Source organism: Entelurus aequoreus, linkage group LG14, assembly GCF_033978785.1.
Source record: "Entelurus aequoreus isolate RoL-2023_Sb linkage group LG14, RoL_Eaeq_v1.1, whole genome shotgun sequence".
Classification (NCBI taxonomy): Eukaryota; Metazoa; Chordata; class Actinopteri; order Syngnathiformes; family Syngnathidae; genus Entelurus; species Entelurus aequoreus.
In genome coordinates this window covers 64,478,321-64,498,654 of record NC_084744.1, presented here as the reverse complement: position 1 = coordinate 64,498,654, position 20,334 = coordinate 64,478,321, and the positions used below count along the sequence as shown (strand labels likewise).

The 20,334-nt window shown below is 39.7% G+C and overlaps 1 protein-coding gene across 1 annotated transcript in view; it reads left to right on the top strand.

Annotated features, from left to right (window-relative positions):
• Nucleotides 1-20,334, top strand: part of LOC133664314 (capping protein, Arp2/3 and myosin-I linker protein 3-like) — a 143,592-nt gene that overhangs the window by 56,327 nt on the left and 66,931 nt on the right. The window contains 3 exon segments of the mRNA XM_062068820.1: nucleotides 11,363-11,457; nucleotides 11,670-11,740; nucleotides 13,330-13,403. Coding sequence (XP_061924804.1) covers nucleotides 11,363-11,457; nucleotides 11,670-11,740; nucleotides 13,330-13,403 — 240 coding nt within the window.

Below are 20,334 nucleotides of genomic sequence, written 5' to 3'. Positions count from 1 at the left end.
AGGAATATTATCAAGTTTTACTGAAGCTTAAGGAGACCAGCCCAGACCAATACATTCATACCGGCTTCTCGAATTGGTCTAGCATTCAAACGGAAAGAAACTACTTCTTGAATCGGAAAGCAGTACCCCCAGAAAGGAATGCCTCCCCCCTTCCCCAACACTGATAAGATAAGGAGGGGGATGTATCCTTTTCACATTCCAATGTCTAAAACACTACACAGACCTCTGTAGACAAAGAGAAACTGGTATACATAGTATACATGGAAAAGTAGTAGATGCTCCAAACATGACTATGAATAAAGAAAGAACTCTTAAACATATATGCATTCTCCACAGTAGAATTTTTGACCACTCCTCTTGACAAAATTGGTGCGGTTCAGCTAAATGTGTTGTTTTTCTGACATGGACTTGTTTCTTCAGCATTGTCCACACGTTTAAGTCAGGACTTTGGGAAGGCCATTCTAAAATTCTCCTTTTTCATTGTCCCATTTACTCTCTGTAAAGCACCAGTTCCATTGGCAGAAAAACAGGCCCAGAGCTTAATACTACCACCACCATGCTTGACAGTAGGATGGTGTTCCTGGGATTAAAGGCCTCACCTTTTCTCCTCCAAACATATTGCTGGGTATTGTGGCCAAACAGCTCCATTTTTGTTTCATCTGACATCACGTGGACAAAGATAAGACCTTCTGGAGGAAAGTTCTGTGGTCTGATGAACCAAAAATGGAGCTGTTTGGCCACAATACCCAGCAATATGTTTGGAGGAGAAAAGGTAAGGCCTTTAATCCCAGGAACACCTTGCCTACCGTCCATACTTGCCAACCTTGAGACCTCCGAATTCGGGAGATTGGTGGGGGGAGGTGGGGTTTGGTCGTAGCGGGGGTGTATATTGTAGCGTATTGTAGAGTTAGTGCTGCCAGGGATTCTGGGTATTTGTTCTGTTGTGTTTATGTTGTTACGAAATGTGTTTGTCATTCTTGTATGGTGTGGGTTCACAGTGTGGCGCATATTTGTAACAGTGTTAAAGTTGTTTATACGGTCACCCTCAGTGTGACCTGTATGGCTGTTGACCAAGTATGCCTTGCAATCACCTATGTGTGTGTAAAAGCCGCATATAGTATGTGACTGGGCCGGCACGCTGTTTGTACGGAGGAAAAGCGGACGCTATAGGCAGTGCCTTTAAGGCACGCCCCCTATATTGTTGTACGGGTGGAAATCGGGAGAAATTCGGGAGAATGGTTGCCCCGGGAGATTTTCGGGAGGGGGCACTGAAATTCGGTAGTCTCCCGGGAAAATCGGGAGGGTTGGCAAGTATGCTACCGTCAAGCATGGTGGTGGTAGTATTATTCTCCAGGCCTGTTTTGCTGCCAATGGAACTGGTGCTTTACAGAGAGTAAATGGGACAATGTAAAAGGAGGATTACCTCCAAATTCTTCAGGACAAGCTAAAATCATCAGCCCAGAGGTTGGGTCTTGGGTGCAGTTGGGTGTTCCGACAGGACAATGACCCCAAACACACGTCAAAAGAGGTAAAGGAATGGCTAAATCAGGCTAGAATGAAGGCTTTAGAATGGCCTTCCCAAAATCCTGACTTAAACGTGTGGACAATGCTGAAGAAACAAGTCCATGTCAGAAAAGCAACACATTTAGCTGAACTGCACCAATTTTGTTAAGAGGAGTGGTCAAAAATTCAAGCAGAAGCTTGTGGATGGCTACCATTAGCTGGGAACCAAAAGTAAAGTTGGGCGACAGTAACCGAGCTCCACAGAGCTTTGAGGGGTTGGCAGCTTCACTTTTGGCCCGGCTTTCCACTTCAGCAGCCAAGTGCGTCCTCGCAAACACCGTGGTTCGCATCCAAACCCGGTCCTGTGTCATGCCACATTCTAACACCCGGCGATCACTGAGGGGTCTTAAGGCTCACTTGTTGTTGCGTAGGTTGTGGAATAAAAACAGAAACAGTACCGTGATAGTAAAACGAAATTAGGCTGAAATTTTTGAATGAAAGAAACTGCTATTCTAAATGCGTCCACTGGATGTCACAATAGCAATTCTTCGTGTCCTTCATAGGGGGCGGAGCTTTGGGCCTTGATAAGATAGAGGACTGGGGTCACATTATCTGGCCGCACATAACTATGCTGAAAATCAAAACCCAAAACCAGTGAAGTTGGCAAGTTGAGTAAATCGTAAATAAAAACAGAATACAATGGTCTTTGCATCAGTCCATCTTAGATGAGCTCAGGCCTAGCGAAGCCGGCGGCGTTTCTGGGTGTTGTTGATAAATGGCTTTGTCTTTGCATAGTAGAGTTCTAACTTGCACTTACAGATGTAGCGACCAACTGTAGTTACTGACAGTGGTTTTTCTGAAGTCTTCCTGAGCCCATGTGGTGATATCCTTTACACGCTGATGTCGCTTTTTGACGCAGTACCGCTTACGTGCAGTGATTTCTCCAGATTCTCTGAATCTTTTGATGATTTTACGGACCTTATATGGTCAAATCCCTAAATTTCTTGCAATAGCTGGTTGGTACCTTCACAGATGTGTAAGTTACCCAAACCTAGGGCACTAATGCACCCCCATACCATCAGAAATTCTGGCTTTTCAACTTTGCGCCTGGAACAATCCGGATGGTTCTTTTCCTCTTTGATCCGGAGGACACGACGTCCACAGTTTCCAAAAACAATTTGAAATGTGGACTCGTCAGACCACAGAACACTTTTCCACTTTGTATCAGTCCATCTTAGATGAGCTCGGGCTAAGCGAAGCCGGCGGCGTTTCTGGGTGTTGTTGATAAATGTTTTTTGCTTTGCATAGTAGAGTTTTAACTTGCACTTACAGATGTAGCGACCAACTGTAGTTACCGACAGTGGTTTTCTGAAGTGTTCCTGAGCCCATGTGGTGATATCCTTTACACACTGATGTCGCTTTTTGACGCAGTACCGGCCTGAGGGATCCAAGGTCACGGGCATTCAATGTTACCACTTTGGAATAGATTTTCCTCCATCTGGCCCTGAGCTAAAATGAGTTTGACACCCGTGAACTCGAGGATTCATGGAATCGGAACTGGAATTAGTGTGTGAATGTTGTCTGGCTATCTGTGATGAGGTGGCGACTTGTCCAGGGTGTACCCCGCCTTCCGCCCGAATACAGCTGAGATACTCTGTGGTCTGTGCTCGCCGCAGAGGTCACATTTGGTCACATTCATCCTGACAAAAGCACAGTGGGTTCGGTGTGTTTCACGACTGCGAGAATGTGATTATGCTTACTCGAGTTCAATCCCCTACTAATATGGGGGCGGGCCGTTGCTCGTTGACCCGTGCAAGGTTATCTCGCCATCAATCAGCACGCCTCTTTTACCATCAGGGCACGATTGCCTTTAGTCGACGTTTATGAAGAATAAGGACGGCGTGCCGCCTTGTAACTGATCGGTGCCGCTTCAATTGGTTACGTAATTCTGATGGTATCGCGGCAGAGGATAAGGCAGAGATTGAGGTCACCGGTGTGGTGAGGTGTGTTTTGTTGACAAATGGGATTAGGGACGGTGTAAGTGCGGCCCGGAAAAGGGGATTCAATTGACAATTGAACGATTCTTTCTATTTTACCTATTTTTTTTGCCGAGAATCCTTATCTCAATCTAAAGCAAAATAAATAAGGATTCATATTCATTTTGTCTCCAGAATATCGTACAGTCCTAGGTGGTGTGTAGGGATGTACAGTCCTGGTCAAAAGTTTGCATACGCTTGTAAAGGACATAATGAGGCGCTTGAATTTTTGACCACTCCTCTTGACAATTTGGGGCAGTTCAGCTAAATGTGTTGGTTTTCTGACATGGACTTGTTTCTTCAGCATTGTCCACACGTTTAAGTCAGGACTTTGAGAAGGCCATTCTAAAACCTTCATTCTAGCCTGATTTAGCCATTCCTTTACCACTTTTGACCTGTGTTTGGGGGGTCATTGTCCTGTTGGAACACCCAACTGCGCCCAAGACCCAACCTCCGGGCTGATGATTTTAGCTTGTCCTGAAGAATTTGGAGGTAATCCCATTTACTCTCTGTAAAGCACCAGTTCCATTGGCAGCAAAACAGGCCCAGAGCATAATACTACCACCACCATGCTTGACGGTAGGCTTGGTGTTCCTGGGATTAAAGGCCTCACCTTTTCTCCTCCAAACATATTGCTGGGTGTTGTGGCCAGAAAGCTCAAATTTTGTTTCATCTGACATCACATGGACAAAGATAAGACCTTCTGGAGGAAAGTTCTGTGGTCAGTTGCCGGAATGGTACCGTAAAAACACAAAACAAAAAAATGTGTAATATTGTTTTTACACCGTAAAAACGACCGTAGATTTGACAGTAAAACAGTGGTACGGTTTTCCCATTTACATTTACAGTATACGTTGTAAAACACATTTTATGGTAAAATTTCGGCAGCTAAACTTTACTCTAAAATCTAAATATTTTTCTTAGTGTACGTAAAAATGTATAAAATAATTGTGTAATGAAGCAATTTAAAATGTATATATTATTCACTTGTTAGGGCAGCTATAACTGTGATGTGGCCCCCAATGAAAACCAGTTTGACACCCCTGGTTTTTAAGAGATTTTTTGGCCATACCCTCTCTGATCGGTCAAAAGCCTCTTCACGTGACTACAGGGCGCCGTGTTTCAGACTGACTCTGAAACCGAATTGTCCATAGTCTCGAACGCTGTTGAGAAAAAGTTTATTGTTTTTTCACCGTTCCTTGTTAATGCGGTGGCTCCCTCGGTTTCAGTGTTGTGTTCCGCCATACTCTCCCTGATTGGTCCAAAGCCTCTACAGGGCGCCGTGTTTCGGACCGACTCTGAAACCAAATTGTCCATAGTCTCTCTATACAGTCTCGAACGCTGTTGGGAAAAAGTTTATTGTTTTTTCACCGTTCCTTGTTAATGCGGTGGCTCCCTCAGTTTCAGTGTTGTGTTCCGCCATACTCTCCCTGATTGGTCCAAAGCCTCTACAGGGCGCCGTGTGTCGGACCGACTCTGAAACCGAATTGTCCAAAGTCTCTCTATACAATCTCGAACGCTGTTGGGAAAAAGTTTGTTTTTTCACCGTTCCTTGTTAATGTGGTGGCTCCCTCAGTTTCAGTGTTGTGTACTCCCAAAAGGCAGGGGTGTGTAGGCGGGGTGAAAACCAGCATGTTTTAAGAGATTTTTTGGCCATACCCTCTCTGATCGGTCAAAAGCCTCTTCACATGACTACAAGGCGCCGTGTTTCAGACTGACTCTGAAACCGAATTGTCCATAGTCTCGAACGCTGTTTTTTCACCGTTCCTTGTTAATGCGGTGGCTTCCTCGGTTTCAGTGTTGTATTCCGCCATACTCTCCCTGATAGGTTAAAAGCCTCTACAGGGCGCTGTGTTTCGGACCGACTCTGAAACCGAATTGTCCAAAGTCTCTATACAGTCTCGAAAGCTGTTGGGAAAAAGTTTATTGTTTTTTCACCGTTCCTTGTTAATGCGGTGGCTTCCTCGGTTTCAGTGTTGTATTCCGCCATACTCTCCCTGATTGGTCAAAAGCCTCTACAGGGCGCTGTGTTTCGGACTGACTCTGAAACCGAATTGTCCATAGTCTGTCTATACAGTCTCGAACGCTGTTGAGAAAAAGTTTGTGTTTTTTTCACCGTTCCTTGTTAATGCGGTGGCTCCCTCAGTTTCAGTGTTGTATACTCCCAAAAGGCAGGGGTGTGTAGGCGGGGTGAAAACCAGCATGTTTTAAGAGATTTTTTGGCCATACCCTCTCTGATCGGTCAAAAGCCTCTTTAAAGGGCGCCGTGTTTCAGACTGACTCTGAAACCGAATTGTCCATAGTCTCGAACGCTGTTGAGAAAAAGATTGTTTTTTCACCGTTCTTTGTTAATGCGGTGGCTTCCTCGGTTTCAGTGTTGTATTCCGCCATACTCTCCCTGATTGGTCCAAAGCCTCTACAGGGCGCTGTGTTTTGGACCGACTCTGAAACCGAATTGTCCATAGTCTCTCTATACAGTCTTGAACGCTGTTGGGAAAAAGTCTATAGTTTTTTCACCGTTCCTTGTTAATGCGGTGGCTCCCTCAGTTTCAGTGTTGTGTACTCCCAAAAGGCAGGGGTGTGTAGGCGGGGTGAAAACCAGCATGTTTTAAGTGATTTTTTGGCCATGCCCTCTCTGATCGGTCAAAAGCCTCTTCACATGACTACAAGGCGCCGTGTTTCAGACTGACTCTGAAACCGAATTGTCCATAGTCTCGAACGCTGTTTTTTCACCGTTCCTTGTTAATGCGGTGGCTTCCTCGGTTTCAGTGTTGTATTCCGCCATACTCTCCCTGATAGGTCAAAAGCCTCTACAGGGCGCTGTGTTTCGGACTGACTCTGAAACCGAATTGTCCAAAGTCTCTCTATACAATCTCGAACGCTGTTGGGAAAAAGTTTATTGTTTTTTCACCGTTCCTTGTTAATGCGGTGGCTCCCTCGGTTTCAGTGTTGTGTTCCGCCATACTCTCCCTGATTGGTCCAAAGCCTCTACAGGGTACCGTGTTTCGGACCGACTCTGAAACCGAATTGTCCATAGTCTCTCTATACAGTCTTGAACGCTGTTGGGAAAAAGTCTAGTTTTTTCACCGTTCCTTGTTAATGCGGTGGCTCCCTCAGTTTCAGTGTTGTGTACTCCCAAAAGGCAGGGGTGTATAGGCGGGGTGAAAACCAGCATGTTTTAAGAGATTTTTTGGCCATACCCTCTCTGATCGGTCAAAAGCCTCTTCACATGACTACAGGCCGCCGTGTTTCAGACTGACTCTGAAACCGAATTGTCCATAGTCTCGAACGCTGTTTTTTCACCGTTCCTTGTTAATGCGGTGGCTTCCTCGGTTTCAGTGTTGTATTCCGCCATACTCTCCCTGATAGGTCAAAAGCCTCTACAGGGCGCTGTGTTTCGGACTGACTCTGAAACCGAATTGTCCAAAGTCTCTCTATACAATCTCGAACGCTGTTGGGAAAAAGTGTATTGTTTTTTCACCGTTCCTTGTTAATGCGGTGGCTCCCTCGGTTTCAGTGTTGTGTTCCGCCATACTCTCCCTGATTGGTCCAAAGCCTCTACAGGGCGCCGTGTTTCGGACTGACTCTGAAACCGAATTGTCCAAAGTCTCTCTATACAATCTCGAACGCTGTTGGGAAAAAGTTTGTTTTTTCACCGTTCCTTGTTAATGTGGTGGCTCCCTCAGTTTCAGTGTTGTGTACTCCCAAAAGGCAGGGGTGTGTAGGCGGGGTGAAAACCAGCATGTTTTAAGAGATTTTTTGGCCATACCCTCTCTGATCGGTCAAAAGCCTCTTCACATGACTACAGGGCGCCGTGTTTCAGACTGACTCTGAAACCGAATTGTCCATAGTCTCGAACGCTGTTTTTTCACCGTTCCTTGTTAATGCGGTGGCTTCCTCGGTTTCAGTGTTGTATTCCGCCACACTCTCCCTGATAGGTTAAAAGCCTCTACAGGGCGCTGTGTTTCGGACCGACTCTGAAACCGAATTGTCCAAAGTCTCTATACAGTCTCGAAAGCTGTTGGGAAAAGTTTATTGTTTTTTCACCGTTCCTTGTTAATGCGGTGGCGGCTCCCTCGGTTTCAGTGTTGTGTTCCGCCATACTCTCCCTGATTGGTCCAAAGCCTCTACAGGGCGCCGTGTTTCGGACCGACTCTGAAACCGAATTGTCCATAGTCTGTCTATACAGTCTCGAACGCTGTTGGGAAAAAGTTTGTTTTTTCACCGTTCCTTGTTAATGCGGTGGCTCCCTTAGTTTCAGTGTTGTGTACTCCCAAAAGGCAGGGGTGTGTAGGCGGGGTGAAAACCAGCATGTTTTAAGAGATTTTTTGGCCATACCCTCTCTGATCGGTCAAAAGCCTCTTCACATGACTACAAGGCGCCGTGTTTCAGACTGACTCTGAAACCGAATTGTCCATAGTCTCGAACGCTGTTTTTTCACCGTTCCTTGTTAATGCGGTGGCTTCCTCGGTTTCAGTGTTGTATTCCGCCACACTCTCCCTGATAGGTTAAAAGCCTCTACAGGGCGCTGTGTTTCGGACCGACTCTGAAACCGAATTGTCCAAAGTCTCTATACAGTCTCGAAAGCTGTTGGGAAAAGTTTATTGTTTTTTCACCGTTCCTTGTTAATGCGGTGGCGGCTCCCTCGGTTTCAGTGTTGTGTTCCGCCATACTCTCCCTGATTGGTCCAAAGCCTCTACAGGGCGCCGTGTTTCGGACCGACTCTGAAACCGAATTGTCCATAGTCTGTCTATACAGTCTCGAACGCTGTTGGGAAAAAGTTTGTTTTTTCACCGTTCCTTGTTAATGCGGTGGCTCCCTTAGTTTCAGTGTTGTGTACTCCCAAAAGGCAGGGGTGTGTAGGCGGGGTGAAAACCAGCATGTTTTAAGAGATTTTTTGGCCATACCCTCTCTGATCGGTCAAAAGCCTCTTCACATGACTACAAGGCGCCGTGTTTCAGACTGACTCTGAAACCGAATTGTCTATAGTCTCGAACGCTGTTGAGAAAAAGTTTGTTTTTTCACCGTTCCTTGTTAATGCGGTGGCGGCTCCCTCGGTTTCAGTGTTGTGTTCCGCCATACTCTCCCTGATTGGTCCAAAGCCTCTACAGGGCGCCGTGTTTCGGACCGACTCTGAAACCAAATTGTCCATAGTCTCTCTATACAGTCTCGAACGCTGTTGGGAAAAAGTTTATTGTTTTTTCACCGTTCCTTGTTAATGTGGTGGCTCCCTCAGTTTCAGTGTTGTGTACTTCCAAAAGGCAGGGGTGTGTAGGCGGGGTGAAAACCAGCATGTAAAAAGTGCAGCACAGTTGGAACACCAAGAACACAGACCGGTGCTGCTTTCTGATGTTTCCTCACTCGTGTTCCTGCTGCGTTTGTTTTGTATTCTTCTTTTGTGTTCCATTCTTGCTGTCGGGCTAACCCGAGGATTCTTCTGTCAACCTGTCAAGCAAAAGGTGGTATTTACTTACGTACGCCTACGTCTGTTAGCAGAGACAATTATAAACTGTTTGTTTATTTGCACGGATTCACTTGACAAAATTAATCACGATGTGAAGGCAACAACACGTCTAATTGCCACTTGGACTCACAAATCCACTTATTATGGCTGCTTGCCTCTTTGAGTCTGATGTCAGGATGCTGAAATCGATGCCGAAGAGGCCGATGTGTTGCTTTCGGGTGTTTAGGTTCCGTCCTTTTCTGGAGCAATGTTAAGATGTTTTCCTGAAAACGCAACAGGTTGTTACAGAATTGATCTTGCACCATATTTTGGAGCGGGCTAAATAATAATCATGTTTAATGTAAAAGTACATGTTTTGTTCTACATTCAAACTAAAGGGCAAGCTCACGGTAGTATCAAATAAATGGTATTAAATCAGACTAATTCATGATGAATGTCAAACACCAGACTACTGTATAGTACACGGGTGTTCACAGAGGGCCACATCGCAGTTATGGCTGCCCTTAGAGGGCCGCGTGTAACAGTTAGTGTGTGTGTGTGTGTGTGTGTGTGTGTGTATATATATGGTATGTATGCAATTATGTAAATGTGTATGCATATATGTGTATGCGTATATGTAAATATGTGTATGCATATGCGTATGCGTATATGTGTATGCATATATGTATAAATGTGTATGTATATATGTGTTTGCATATATGTATACATATCTATGTATATATGTGTATGCATATATGTATATATGTGTATGCATATATGTGTACATGTGTATGCATATAAAGTCTGTGTATATTTGTATGCATATATGTGTATATGTGTATATACGTGTATGCATATGTGTATGCATATATGTGTATGTATATATATATATATATATATATGTATATACAGTATATATGTATATATGTGTGTGTATATATATATGTATAAATGTGTGTGTGTATATATACAGTATATGTGTATATATGTATGTACATATGTGTGTGTGTGTGTGTGTGTGTATATATATATATATATATATATATATATATATATATATATATATATATATATGTATATGTGTGTGTGTGTATATATGTGTGTGTGTGTGTATATATATATATATATATATATATATATATATATATATGTATATATGTATATATATATATATATATGTGTGTGTGTACATGAATGTATATATGTACATGTGTGTATATATATATGTATGTATGCATGTATATGTGTATGCATATATGTGTATGTATATATATATATATGTATATACAGTATATATGTATATATATGTGTGTGTATATATATGTATAAATGTGTGTGTGTGTGTATATATACAGTATATGTGTATATATGTATGTACATATGTGTATGTATATATATATACATATGTATGTATGTATGTATGTATGTATGTATGTATGTATGTATGTATGTATGTATGTATGTATATGTATATGTGTGTGTATATATATAAATATATATATATATGTATGTATATATATATATATATGTGTGTGTGTGTGTGTATATATATATATATGTGTGTGTGTGTGTACATGAATGTATATATGTATATGTACATGTGTCTATATGTACAGTATATGTATGTATGCATGTATATATATATGTATGTATGTATGTATGTATGTATGTATGATATATATATATATATATATATATATATATATATATATATATATATATATATATATATATATATATATATATATATATATATATATATAATGTATGTATGTATGCATATATATATGTGTGAGTATATATATATATATATATATACACATACATACATATATACATTCATGTACACACACATTTATATATATACATATATATATATATATATATATATATATATATATATATGTGTGTACATGAATGTATATATATATATATGTATGTATGTATGTATGTATATATATATATGTATGTATGTATGTATGTATGTATGTATGTAAGTATATATATATATGTATGTATGTATGTAAGTATATATGTATGTATGTATGTATGTATGTATGTGTGTATATATATATGTGTGTGTGTATACATGAATGTATATATGTATATGTACTTGTGTATATATGTATATGTACATGTGTGTGTATATATATAAATAAATAAGTGGATTAATAATAATTGTTTACAGTTTCTCCTTAATAATGTGTACAAAATAATAGGTGTATAAATGACACAATATGTTACTGCATAGACTAATTAGGAGTCTTTGTTTGTTTACTTACTACTAAAAGACAAGTTGTCTAGTATGTTCACTATTTTATTTAAGGACTAAATTGAGACAATAACCATATTTTTCCTCTGCGCTTTCTTCACCTTTCAGTCCGCCAATTTGTCGGGCAGACGGTGACATGAGTGATGGAGTCCACACCTTTTCGCCGGGCTCGGAATCACCGTTGGACCCCCAGAAGACCTGCGGTGAGTCGGTGTCCCCTGCACCTCATGCACTGATGGTCTCTATTCAGGTCTTGGTCTGCATAGTGACACACATTGTAAGTGAGTACATGCACTTTTGACAACTAATCCTTATAATCTCCTCAATGTTTACACGGGAACACTCCGGTTAATTTAATCCTTTTCTCTCTTTTTGTGGCGACGCGCTAATTGATTCTTATCTTCTTATCTTTCAGGAGGTTTTTCTGAGACTTATGCGGCGCTCTGTGACTACAATGGCATCGGCTGCAAAGAGGAGGTGCAGTGGGTGAGGCAGCGTTTACGCACTTTTTAAATACCGTGTTTTCCGGACCATAGGGCGCACCGGATTATAAGGCGCGCTGCCGATGAGCGGGTTGAGTCATACAAAAGGCGCACCGGATTATAAGACTCATTAAAAGGGTCATGTTATGATTTTTTTTCTAAATGGACGCGCGCACATTTTCAGGACTTATGCAGATCCCAAATACACATCAGCAGGTACCAGAAAGGTAAGAAAAGTTGCTTTTGCATAATATTGCGAAAACAAAACGCCAGATAATGTCTTACCTTATGCACACACACCATAATAATACTGGTATTGAAGCACAGTACGTCTGACTATGGTAGCCGTAATTCGCCAACAATCCATCAAGCGGTGTGGCTTTGTCGTACTAAAAACCTTTTGACAGATTTTTGAGGGCCGTGTGTAATGATCTATATTCTCAATGGAACATTTAAAGTTTTGGTGTTTACTTGCGTCATATTGTAGTCTACACGTATCTCTTATGTGTGGCTGCCATCTACTGGTCACACTTATCATTACACCATGTACCAAATAAAATTGCGACAAGGTCGGTAAGCACAACCGGAATTATGCCGTACATTAGGCGCATCGGATTATAAGGCGCATAAAAGGGGTCATATTATGATTTTTTTTCTAAATGGACGCATTTAGTGCACGTTTTTAGGACTTATGCAGATCCCAAATACAGATCAGCAGGTACCAGAAGGTAAGAAAAGTTGCTTTTGCATAATATTGCGAAACAAAACGCTAGATAATGTCTTACATTATCCACACACCATAGTAATACTCGTATGTTGAAGCACAGTACGTCTATGGTAGCCGTAATTCGCCAACAATCCTTCAAGCGGTGCGGTTTCGTAGCTTACCAAAGTCATACGAAAACATTTTGACAGATTTTTGAGCGCCGTGTGTAATGATCTATATTCTCAATGGAACATTTAAAGTTTTGGTGTTTACTTGCGTCATATTGTTGTCTACACGTATCTCTTATGTGTGGCTGCCATCTACTGGTCACACTTATCATTACACCATGTACCAAATAAAATTGCGTCGAGGTCGGTAAGCACAACCAAAATTATTCTGTACATTAGGCGCACCGGATTATAAGGCGCATTAAAGGGGTTATATTCAGATTTTTTTCTAAGTGGATGCACGCACATTTTTAGGACTTATGCAGATCCCAAATACAGATCAGCAGGTACCAGAAAGGTAAGAAAAGTTGCTTTTGCATAATATTGTGAAACAAAACACCAGACAATGTCTTACTTTATACACACACCATAATAATACTCCTTAGTTGAAGCACAGTACGTCTGACTATGGTAGCCGTAATTTGCCAACAATCCATCAAGCAGTGTATATATATATATATATATATATATATATATATATATATATATATATATATATATATATATATATATATATATATATATATATATATATATATATATATATATATATATATATTATACATATATAAATTGTTTTGTAATGCAATGTTAGACCGTTCTCCTTCACCCTTGTCCCATCTTTGCTCCTCCTAAACCTCACCTGTGTTCCGTTGCCAGGATGTAGACACCATCTACCACTCTCAGGACAACCGGGAATTCAACCTAATGGATTTCAGCCATCTTGACAGCAGGTGAGACAATTAGTTCATGTTGAAATTAAGCAAATTATCCTGTTTTTATAACACAAACCAAAATGAGTTACAGCTGAGTACGAATACTGACTCCCAGGTACTCTATGATTCAAATCCATTCTTTTGGGTAACAATTCGATTCAGAATAATTTAAATAAAGTAAATGTGTACAGCAGATATCGATCTTCTACATCAACATATGATATGTCTGATTGGCTGGACAGGATTTTAACATTTAAAATGTATTGGATTTTTTTTTTATTGATTTAGAATCGTTAGAAATAAGAATCGCAATTTATTCGAAAAATGTTGACATCCTTACTCAATAAAAAAAACTTAGAATTGATATTTTCAAGGGCTTATTTGACAGCACTTCCTGCATTGTTCTGACAAAAAGTCGACCAAAAATGGGATTTTTCAGTGCTTGAACGTGAAAAACTAAACATCCGTTTTACATCACAAGCCTGTCAGCTGACATCCTTCTTGTATTGAACCTTCCCAACGTGCTGTTTGAAAAGCAAACACAAAACGTTGGCCTGATACTGTCTTCACTGTCAGCTTCTCCCGCTTGTTCGTCTCAAAGGAACCGTTGGGATTCGGTTCCCATTCTCTTTCTTTTGTTCCTTCTTTTTGTTTTTTGGCAAAGCAGAGGTTCTAAAATGTGACAACATGCACTACATTGCCATCCAAATGGTCACAATCAGGTGTCCTAATCACTTGGCTTGGCCGAAGTCAACTGTGGGCTTTTGACCTCCCTCCCTCCTCAACGACACCTGGAGTCCAACTTTTGCTTGCATGCAGAACGGCATCAGTCTATGAACATTACGTCATCACACCCAAGACAATGGGCACATACACACACCCCCTCCCCCACCCCACGCCTTCACCAACGCTCGTTTCCCCTCGGGGTGATGGAAGGCTGGCAGCGCTTCATAGCAGCAGTCGACCTCCAGGGCCCCAACTCCCCGCCCCTCTGTTGCGAGTTGTCGTGATTAAATGTAACGTGTTTATGTGTGCATTGCATGGAGGTTTTTTTCCACTTCAGACTAGGCCCCCTTAGGAGCCCAGTCTAGATTGTATTTTTTTACTCATCTTCTTCCCTAGCGTTTTACCTTTTTCTTATCTTTTACGGGGCGCCTTTGGCGACCCATCAGCGTTCCTGTTCTGTAACCCTGTACACTGTTTGTTTGTCTAATCTTGAACGGGTTTGTGCTGAAAACATAGTTTCGTTGTACTTGTGCAATGACAATGAACCTATCCCATCCCATTTATAAGAAAATGGAAGAGTTTGGGAACAACAGCAAAGTGTCAAAAAGTCAGGAATTTTTCTGTCAAAAAATCTGTATTTTTTTCTGTCAAAAAGTTGGGATTTTTCTGTCAGAAAGTCGGGATTTATTCTGTCAAAAAATCTGTTTTTTTTTCTGTCAAAAAATTGTTATTTTTTTCTAAGTGTCAAAAAGTGAGGATTTTTTTTCCGTCAGAAAGTCAGTATTTTTTCTGTCAAAAAGTCTGTATTTTTTCTGTCAAGAAATGTTTTTTTTCTGTCAAAAAATAGGCATTTTTCTTGTCAAAAAGTCGGGATTTATTCTGTCAAAAAATCGGTAATTTATCTGTCAAAAAGTTTGTATTTTTCTGTCAAAAAGTCGGTATTTTTCTGTCAAAAAGTCGGTATTTTTCTAAGTGTCAAAAAGTCAGTATTTTTCTGTCAGAAAGTCAGGATTTTTCCTGTCAAAAAGTCAGGATTTTTTCTGTCAAGAAATGTTTTTTTTCTGTCAAAAAATAGGCATTTTTCTTGTCAAAAAGTCTGGATTTATTCTGTCAAAAAATCGGTAATTTATCTGTCAAAAAGTCGGTATTTTTCTGTCAAAAAGTCTGTATTTTTCTGTCAAAAAGTCAGTATTTTTCTGTCAAAAAGTCTGTATTTTTCTGTCAAAAAATCTGGGGGTTTTCTAAGTGTCAAAAAGTCAGGATTTTTTTTCTGTCAGAAATTCAGAATTTTTTCTGTCAAAAAATCGGTATTTTTTCTGTCAAAAAATCGGTATTTTTTTCTGTCAAAAATTTGGTATTTTTTTCTGTCAGAAAGTCAGGATTTTTTCTGTCAAAAAATCGGTATTTTTTCCGTCAAAAATTCGGTACTTATTCTGTCAAAAAGTTGGTATTTTTCTGTCAGAAAGTCGAGATTTATTATGTCAAAAAATCGGTATTTTTTCTGTCAAAAAGTCTGTATTTTTCTTGTCAGAAAGTCAGGATTTATTCTGTCAAAAATTCGGTAATTTATCTGTCAAAAAGTCTGTATTTTTCTGTCAAAAAGTCTGTATTTTTCTGTCAAAAAGTCTGTATTTTCTGTCAAAAAGTCTGTGTTTTTCTGTCAAAAAGTCGGAATTTATTCCGTCAAAAAATCAGGGTTTTTTTCTGTCAAAAAGTCAGGATTTTTTCCATCAAAAAGTCAGGATTTTTTCCGTCAAAAATTCAGGATTTTTTCCGTCAAAAAGTCAGGATTTTTTCCGTCAAAAAGTCAGGATTTTTTCCGTCAAAAAGTCAGGATTTTTTTCTGTCAGAAAGTCAGAATTTTTTCTGTCAAAAAATCTGTATTTTTTTCTGTCAAAAATTTGGTATTTTTTTCTGTCAGAAAGTCAGGATTTTTTCTGTCAAAAAATCTGTATTTTTTCCATCAAAAAGTCGGTATTTATTCTGTCAAAAAGTTGGTATTTTTCTGTCAGAAAGTCGAGATTTATTCTGTCAAAAAATCGGTATTTTTTCTGTCAAAAAGTCTGTATTTTTCTTGTCAGAAAGTCAGGATTTATTCTGTCAAAAATTCGGTAATTTATCTGTCAAAAAGTCGGTATTTTTCTGTCAAAAAGTCGGTATTTTTCTGTCAAAAAGTCGGTATTTTTCTGTCAAAAAGTCTGTATTTTTCTAAGTGTCAAAAAGTCAGTATTTTTCTGTCAAAAAGTCTGTATTTTTCTGTCAAAAAATCTGGGGGTTTTCTAAGTGTCAAAAAGTCAGGATTTTTTTCTGTCAGAAAGTCAGAATTTTTTCTGTCAAAAAATCGGTATTTTTTTCTGCCAAAAATTTGGTATTTTTTTCTGTCAGAAAGTCAGGATTTTTTCTGTCAAAAAATCGGTATTTTTTCCGTCAAAAAGTCAGTATTTATTCTGTCAAAAAGTTGGTATTTTTCTGTCAGAAAGTCGTGATTTATTCTGTCAAAAAATCGGTATTTTTTCTGTCAAAAAGTCTGTATTTTTCTTGTCAGAAAGTCAGGATTTATTCTGTCAAAAATTCGGTAATTTATCTGTCAAAAAGTCGGTATTTTTCTGTCAAAAAGTCGGTATTTTTCTGTCAAAAAGTCTGTATTTTTCTAAGTGTCAAAAAGTCAGTATTTTTCTGTCAAAAAGTCTGTATTTTTCTGTCAAAAAATCTGGGGTTTTCTAAGTGTCAAAAAGTCAGGATTTTTTTTCTGTCAGAAATTCAGAATTTTTTCTGTCAAAAAATCTGTATTTTTTTCTGTCAAAAATTTGGTATTTTTTTCTGTCAGAAAGTCAGGATTTTTTCTGTCAAAAAATCTGTATTTTTTCCGTCAAAAGTCGGTATTTATTCTGTCAAAAAGTTGGTATTTTTCTGTCAGAAAGTCGAGATTTATTCTGTCAAAAAATCTGTATTTTTTCTGTCAAAAAATCTGTATTTTTTCTGTCAAAAAGTCTGTATTTTTCTTGTCAGAAAGTCAGGATTTATTCTGTCAAAAATTCGGTAATTCATCTGTCAAAAAGTCTGTATTTTTCTGTCAAAAAGTCTGTATTTTTCTGTCAAAAAGTCTGTATTTTTCTGTCAAAAAGTCGGAATTTATTCCGTCAAAAAATCAGGGTTTTTTTCTGTCAAAAAGTCAGGATTTTTTCCGTCAAAAAGTCAGGATTTTTTCCGTCAAAAAGTCAGGATTTTTTCCGTCAAAAAGTCAGGATTTTTTCCGTCAAAAAGTCAGGATTTTTTTCTGTCAAAAAATCGGTATTTTTTCTGTCAAAAAATCGGTATTTTACCTGTCAAAAAGTCTGTATTTTTCTGTCAGGCCTTCTCGGCCAACATCCCCAATGCGCTTTTGGAAGAACGGTGAAAAATTCCTACAGACACACTCCGCAACCTTGTGGACAGCCTTCCCAGAAGAGTTGAAGCTCTAATAGCTGCAAAAGGTCATACTGAGCCCTATGGGTTAGGAATAGGATGGCACTTCACGTTCATATGTGAGTCAAGGCAGGTGGCCAAATACTTTTGGCAATATAGTGTATGTAAAATGTCATGTCTTCTCTTGTTCCTCCATACTGTTTGTCCGCTTGTCCATAAACGCGACGTTTAAAAGTAATCTTTGGGCTTTGAAAGCAGCACTTTTTTACCCCAGTCCAGGCACTATTGGGACGTACAAAGGCTCATTGAGTCGTGTTATGCGGCGAACACAAATCCATTCTCCGTGCATCATTGCTGCAACTCATGCATTTATTAATGCATTAAATAGCCAGCAAAAAACCGCCGCAGCGCTTGAGCTTTTCCTCCCAATTACTCATTTCTGTGCACTCGCGACTTTCCAAGACCTCTTTTGTTCCCCCCCGTCACTATACCCTTCTCGCATAGGGAATTGGACCATGCTCGCAGAGGGGAAACAATTGCAGTAGACTGCAAAGACAAGATATTTAATGTTGTTTTTTGCAAATATTAGCTCATTTGGAATTTGATGCCTGCAACGTGTTTCGAAAAAAACTGGCACAAGTGGCAAAAAAGACTGAGAAATGCTCATCAAACACTTATTTGGAACAACCCACAGGTGAACGGGCTAATTGGGAACAGGTGGGTGCCATGATTGGGTATAAAAAAGCAGCTTGCATGAAGTGTTCAAGTCGTTCACAAACAAGGACGGGGCGAGGGTCACCACTTTGTCAACAAACGCCTGAGCAAATTGTTTAAGAACAACATTTCTCAACCAGCTATTGCAAGGAATTTCGGGATTTCACCATCTAGGCTCTGTAATATCATCAAAAGGTTCAGAGAATCTGGAGAAATCACTGCACGTAAGCACGTAAGCGAATCCCTCAGGCGGTACGGCATCAAAAAGTGACGTCAGTGTGTAAAGGATATCACCACATGGGCTCCGTAACACTTCAGAAAACCCACTGTCAGTAACTACAGTTGGTCGCAACATCTGTAAGTGCAAGTTAAAAGTATACTATGCAAAGCAAAGGCCATTTATCAACAACACCCAGAAACGCCGTATGTGTATTTATTACATTTTCCGTAGTGGTAGCAGCAGCTGTCAGTTGCCGTGGTTGGAGCGTCAGGCTGCATGAGTGACATGAGAGGTCAATCACTCGTCCTGCTGTCATCACATCCATCACTAGTCCGTCATGTTGATGAAGTTGGACTCTGCACATCATGTTACACTACTGGCTCAGCTGTCACACTACCTGTAGCGGTTCTACTCTAAAGATGTGCGTGCGTGCGTGCGTGCGTGCGTGCGTGTGTGTGTGTGTGTGTGTGTGTGTGTGTGTGTGTGTGTGTGTGTGTGTGTGTGTGTGTGTGTGTGTGTGTGTGTGTGTGTGTGTGTGTGTGTGTGTGTGTGTGTGTGTGTGTGTGTGTGTGTATATATATATTTGTGTGTGTGTGTGTGTGTATATACTGTATGTGTGTATGTATATATATATACATATATATATGTGTATATATATATATGTGTGTGTGTTGTACAAATGTGTATATATGTGTGTATGTATATGTGTGTTTGTGTATATATATATGTGTATATATAAATATGTATATGTATATGTGTGTTTGTGTATATATATATGTGTATATATAAATATGTATATGTGTGTATATATATATATGTGTGTTTGTATAAAAGTGTATATAATGTGTGTATATGTACGTATTTATGTATATGTGTATATACAGTATGTATGTATATGTGTATATATGTACGTATGTGTGTGTATATATATATATATGTATGTATGTATATGTGTGTGTGTGTTTATATCTGTATATATGTGTGTTTATATCTAAGTGTGTGTGTATATATGTATGTATATGTGTGTGTGTGTATATATGTATATTTATGTATATATGTATGTATATGTGTATATGTGTGTATATATGTGTTTATATCTATGTATATGTGTGTATATATATGTGTGTGTATATACTGTATATGTATACATGTGTGTTTATGTGTGTTTATATCTATGTATATGTGTGTATATATATATATGTCAATGTGTGTATATATACTGTATGTGTGTGTGTGTGTGTGTGTATATATGTATGTATGTGTGTGTGGGGGGTGTATGTATGTATATATATGTGTATATATATATACTGTATGTGTGTGTGTATATATATGTACGTGTATATGTATTTCCTTGTCTCCTCACTCTTAGCAGGTGGCTTTAGTTGGACACTGGGGGGTTCTACAAGCACACATGATGCATACTTTGGGGGGTTCTACAAGCACACATGCATGCATACTTGGAGGGGTTCTACAAGCACACATGCATGCATACTTGGGGGGGTTCTACAAGCACACATGCATGCACACTTGGGGGGTTCTACAAACACATGATGCATACTTTGGGGGGTTCTACAAACACACATGCATGCATACTTGGAGGGGTTCTACAAGCACACATGCATGCATACTTGGGGGGGTTCTACAAGCACACATGATGCATACTTTGGGGGGTTCTACAAGCACACATGCATGCAAACTTGGGGGGTTCTACAAGCGCACACATGCATGCATACTTGGGGGGGTTCTACAAGCACACATTTATGCATACTTGGGGGGTTCTACAAGCACACATGCATGAGTACTTGGGGGGTTCTACAAACACACATGCATGCATACTTGGAGGGTTCTACAAACACACATGCATGCATACTTGGGGGGGGGGTC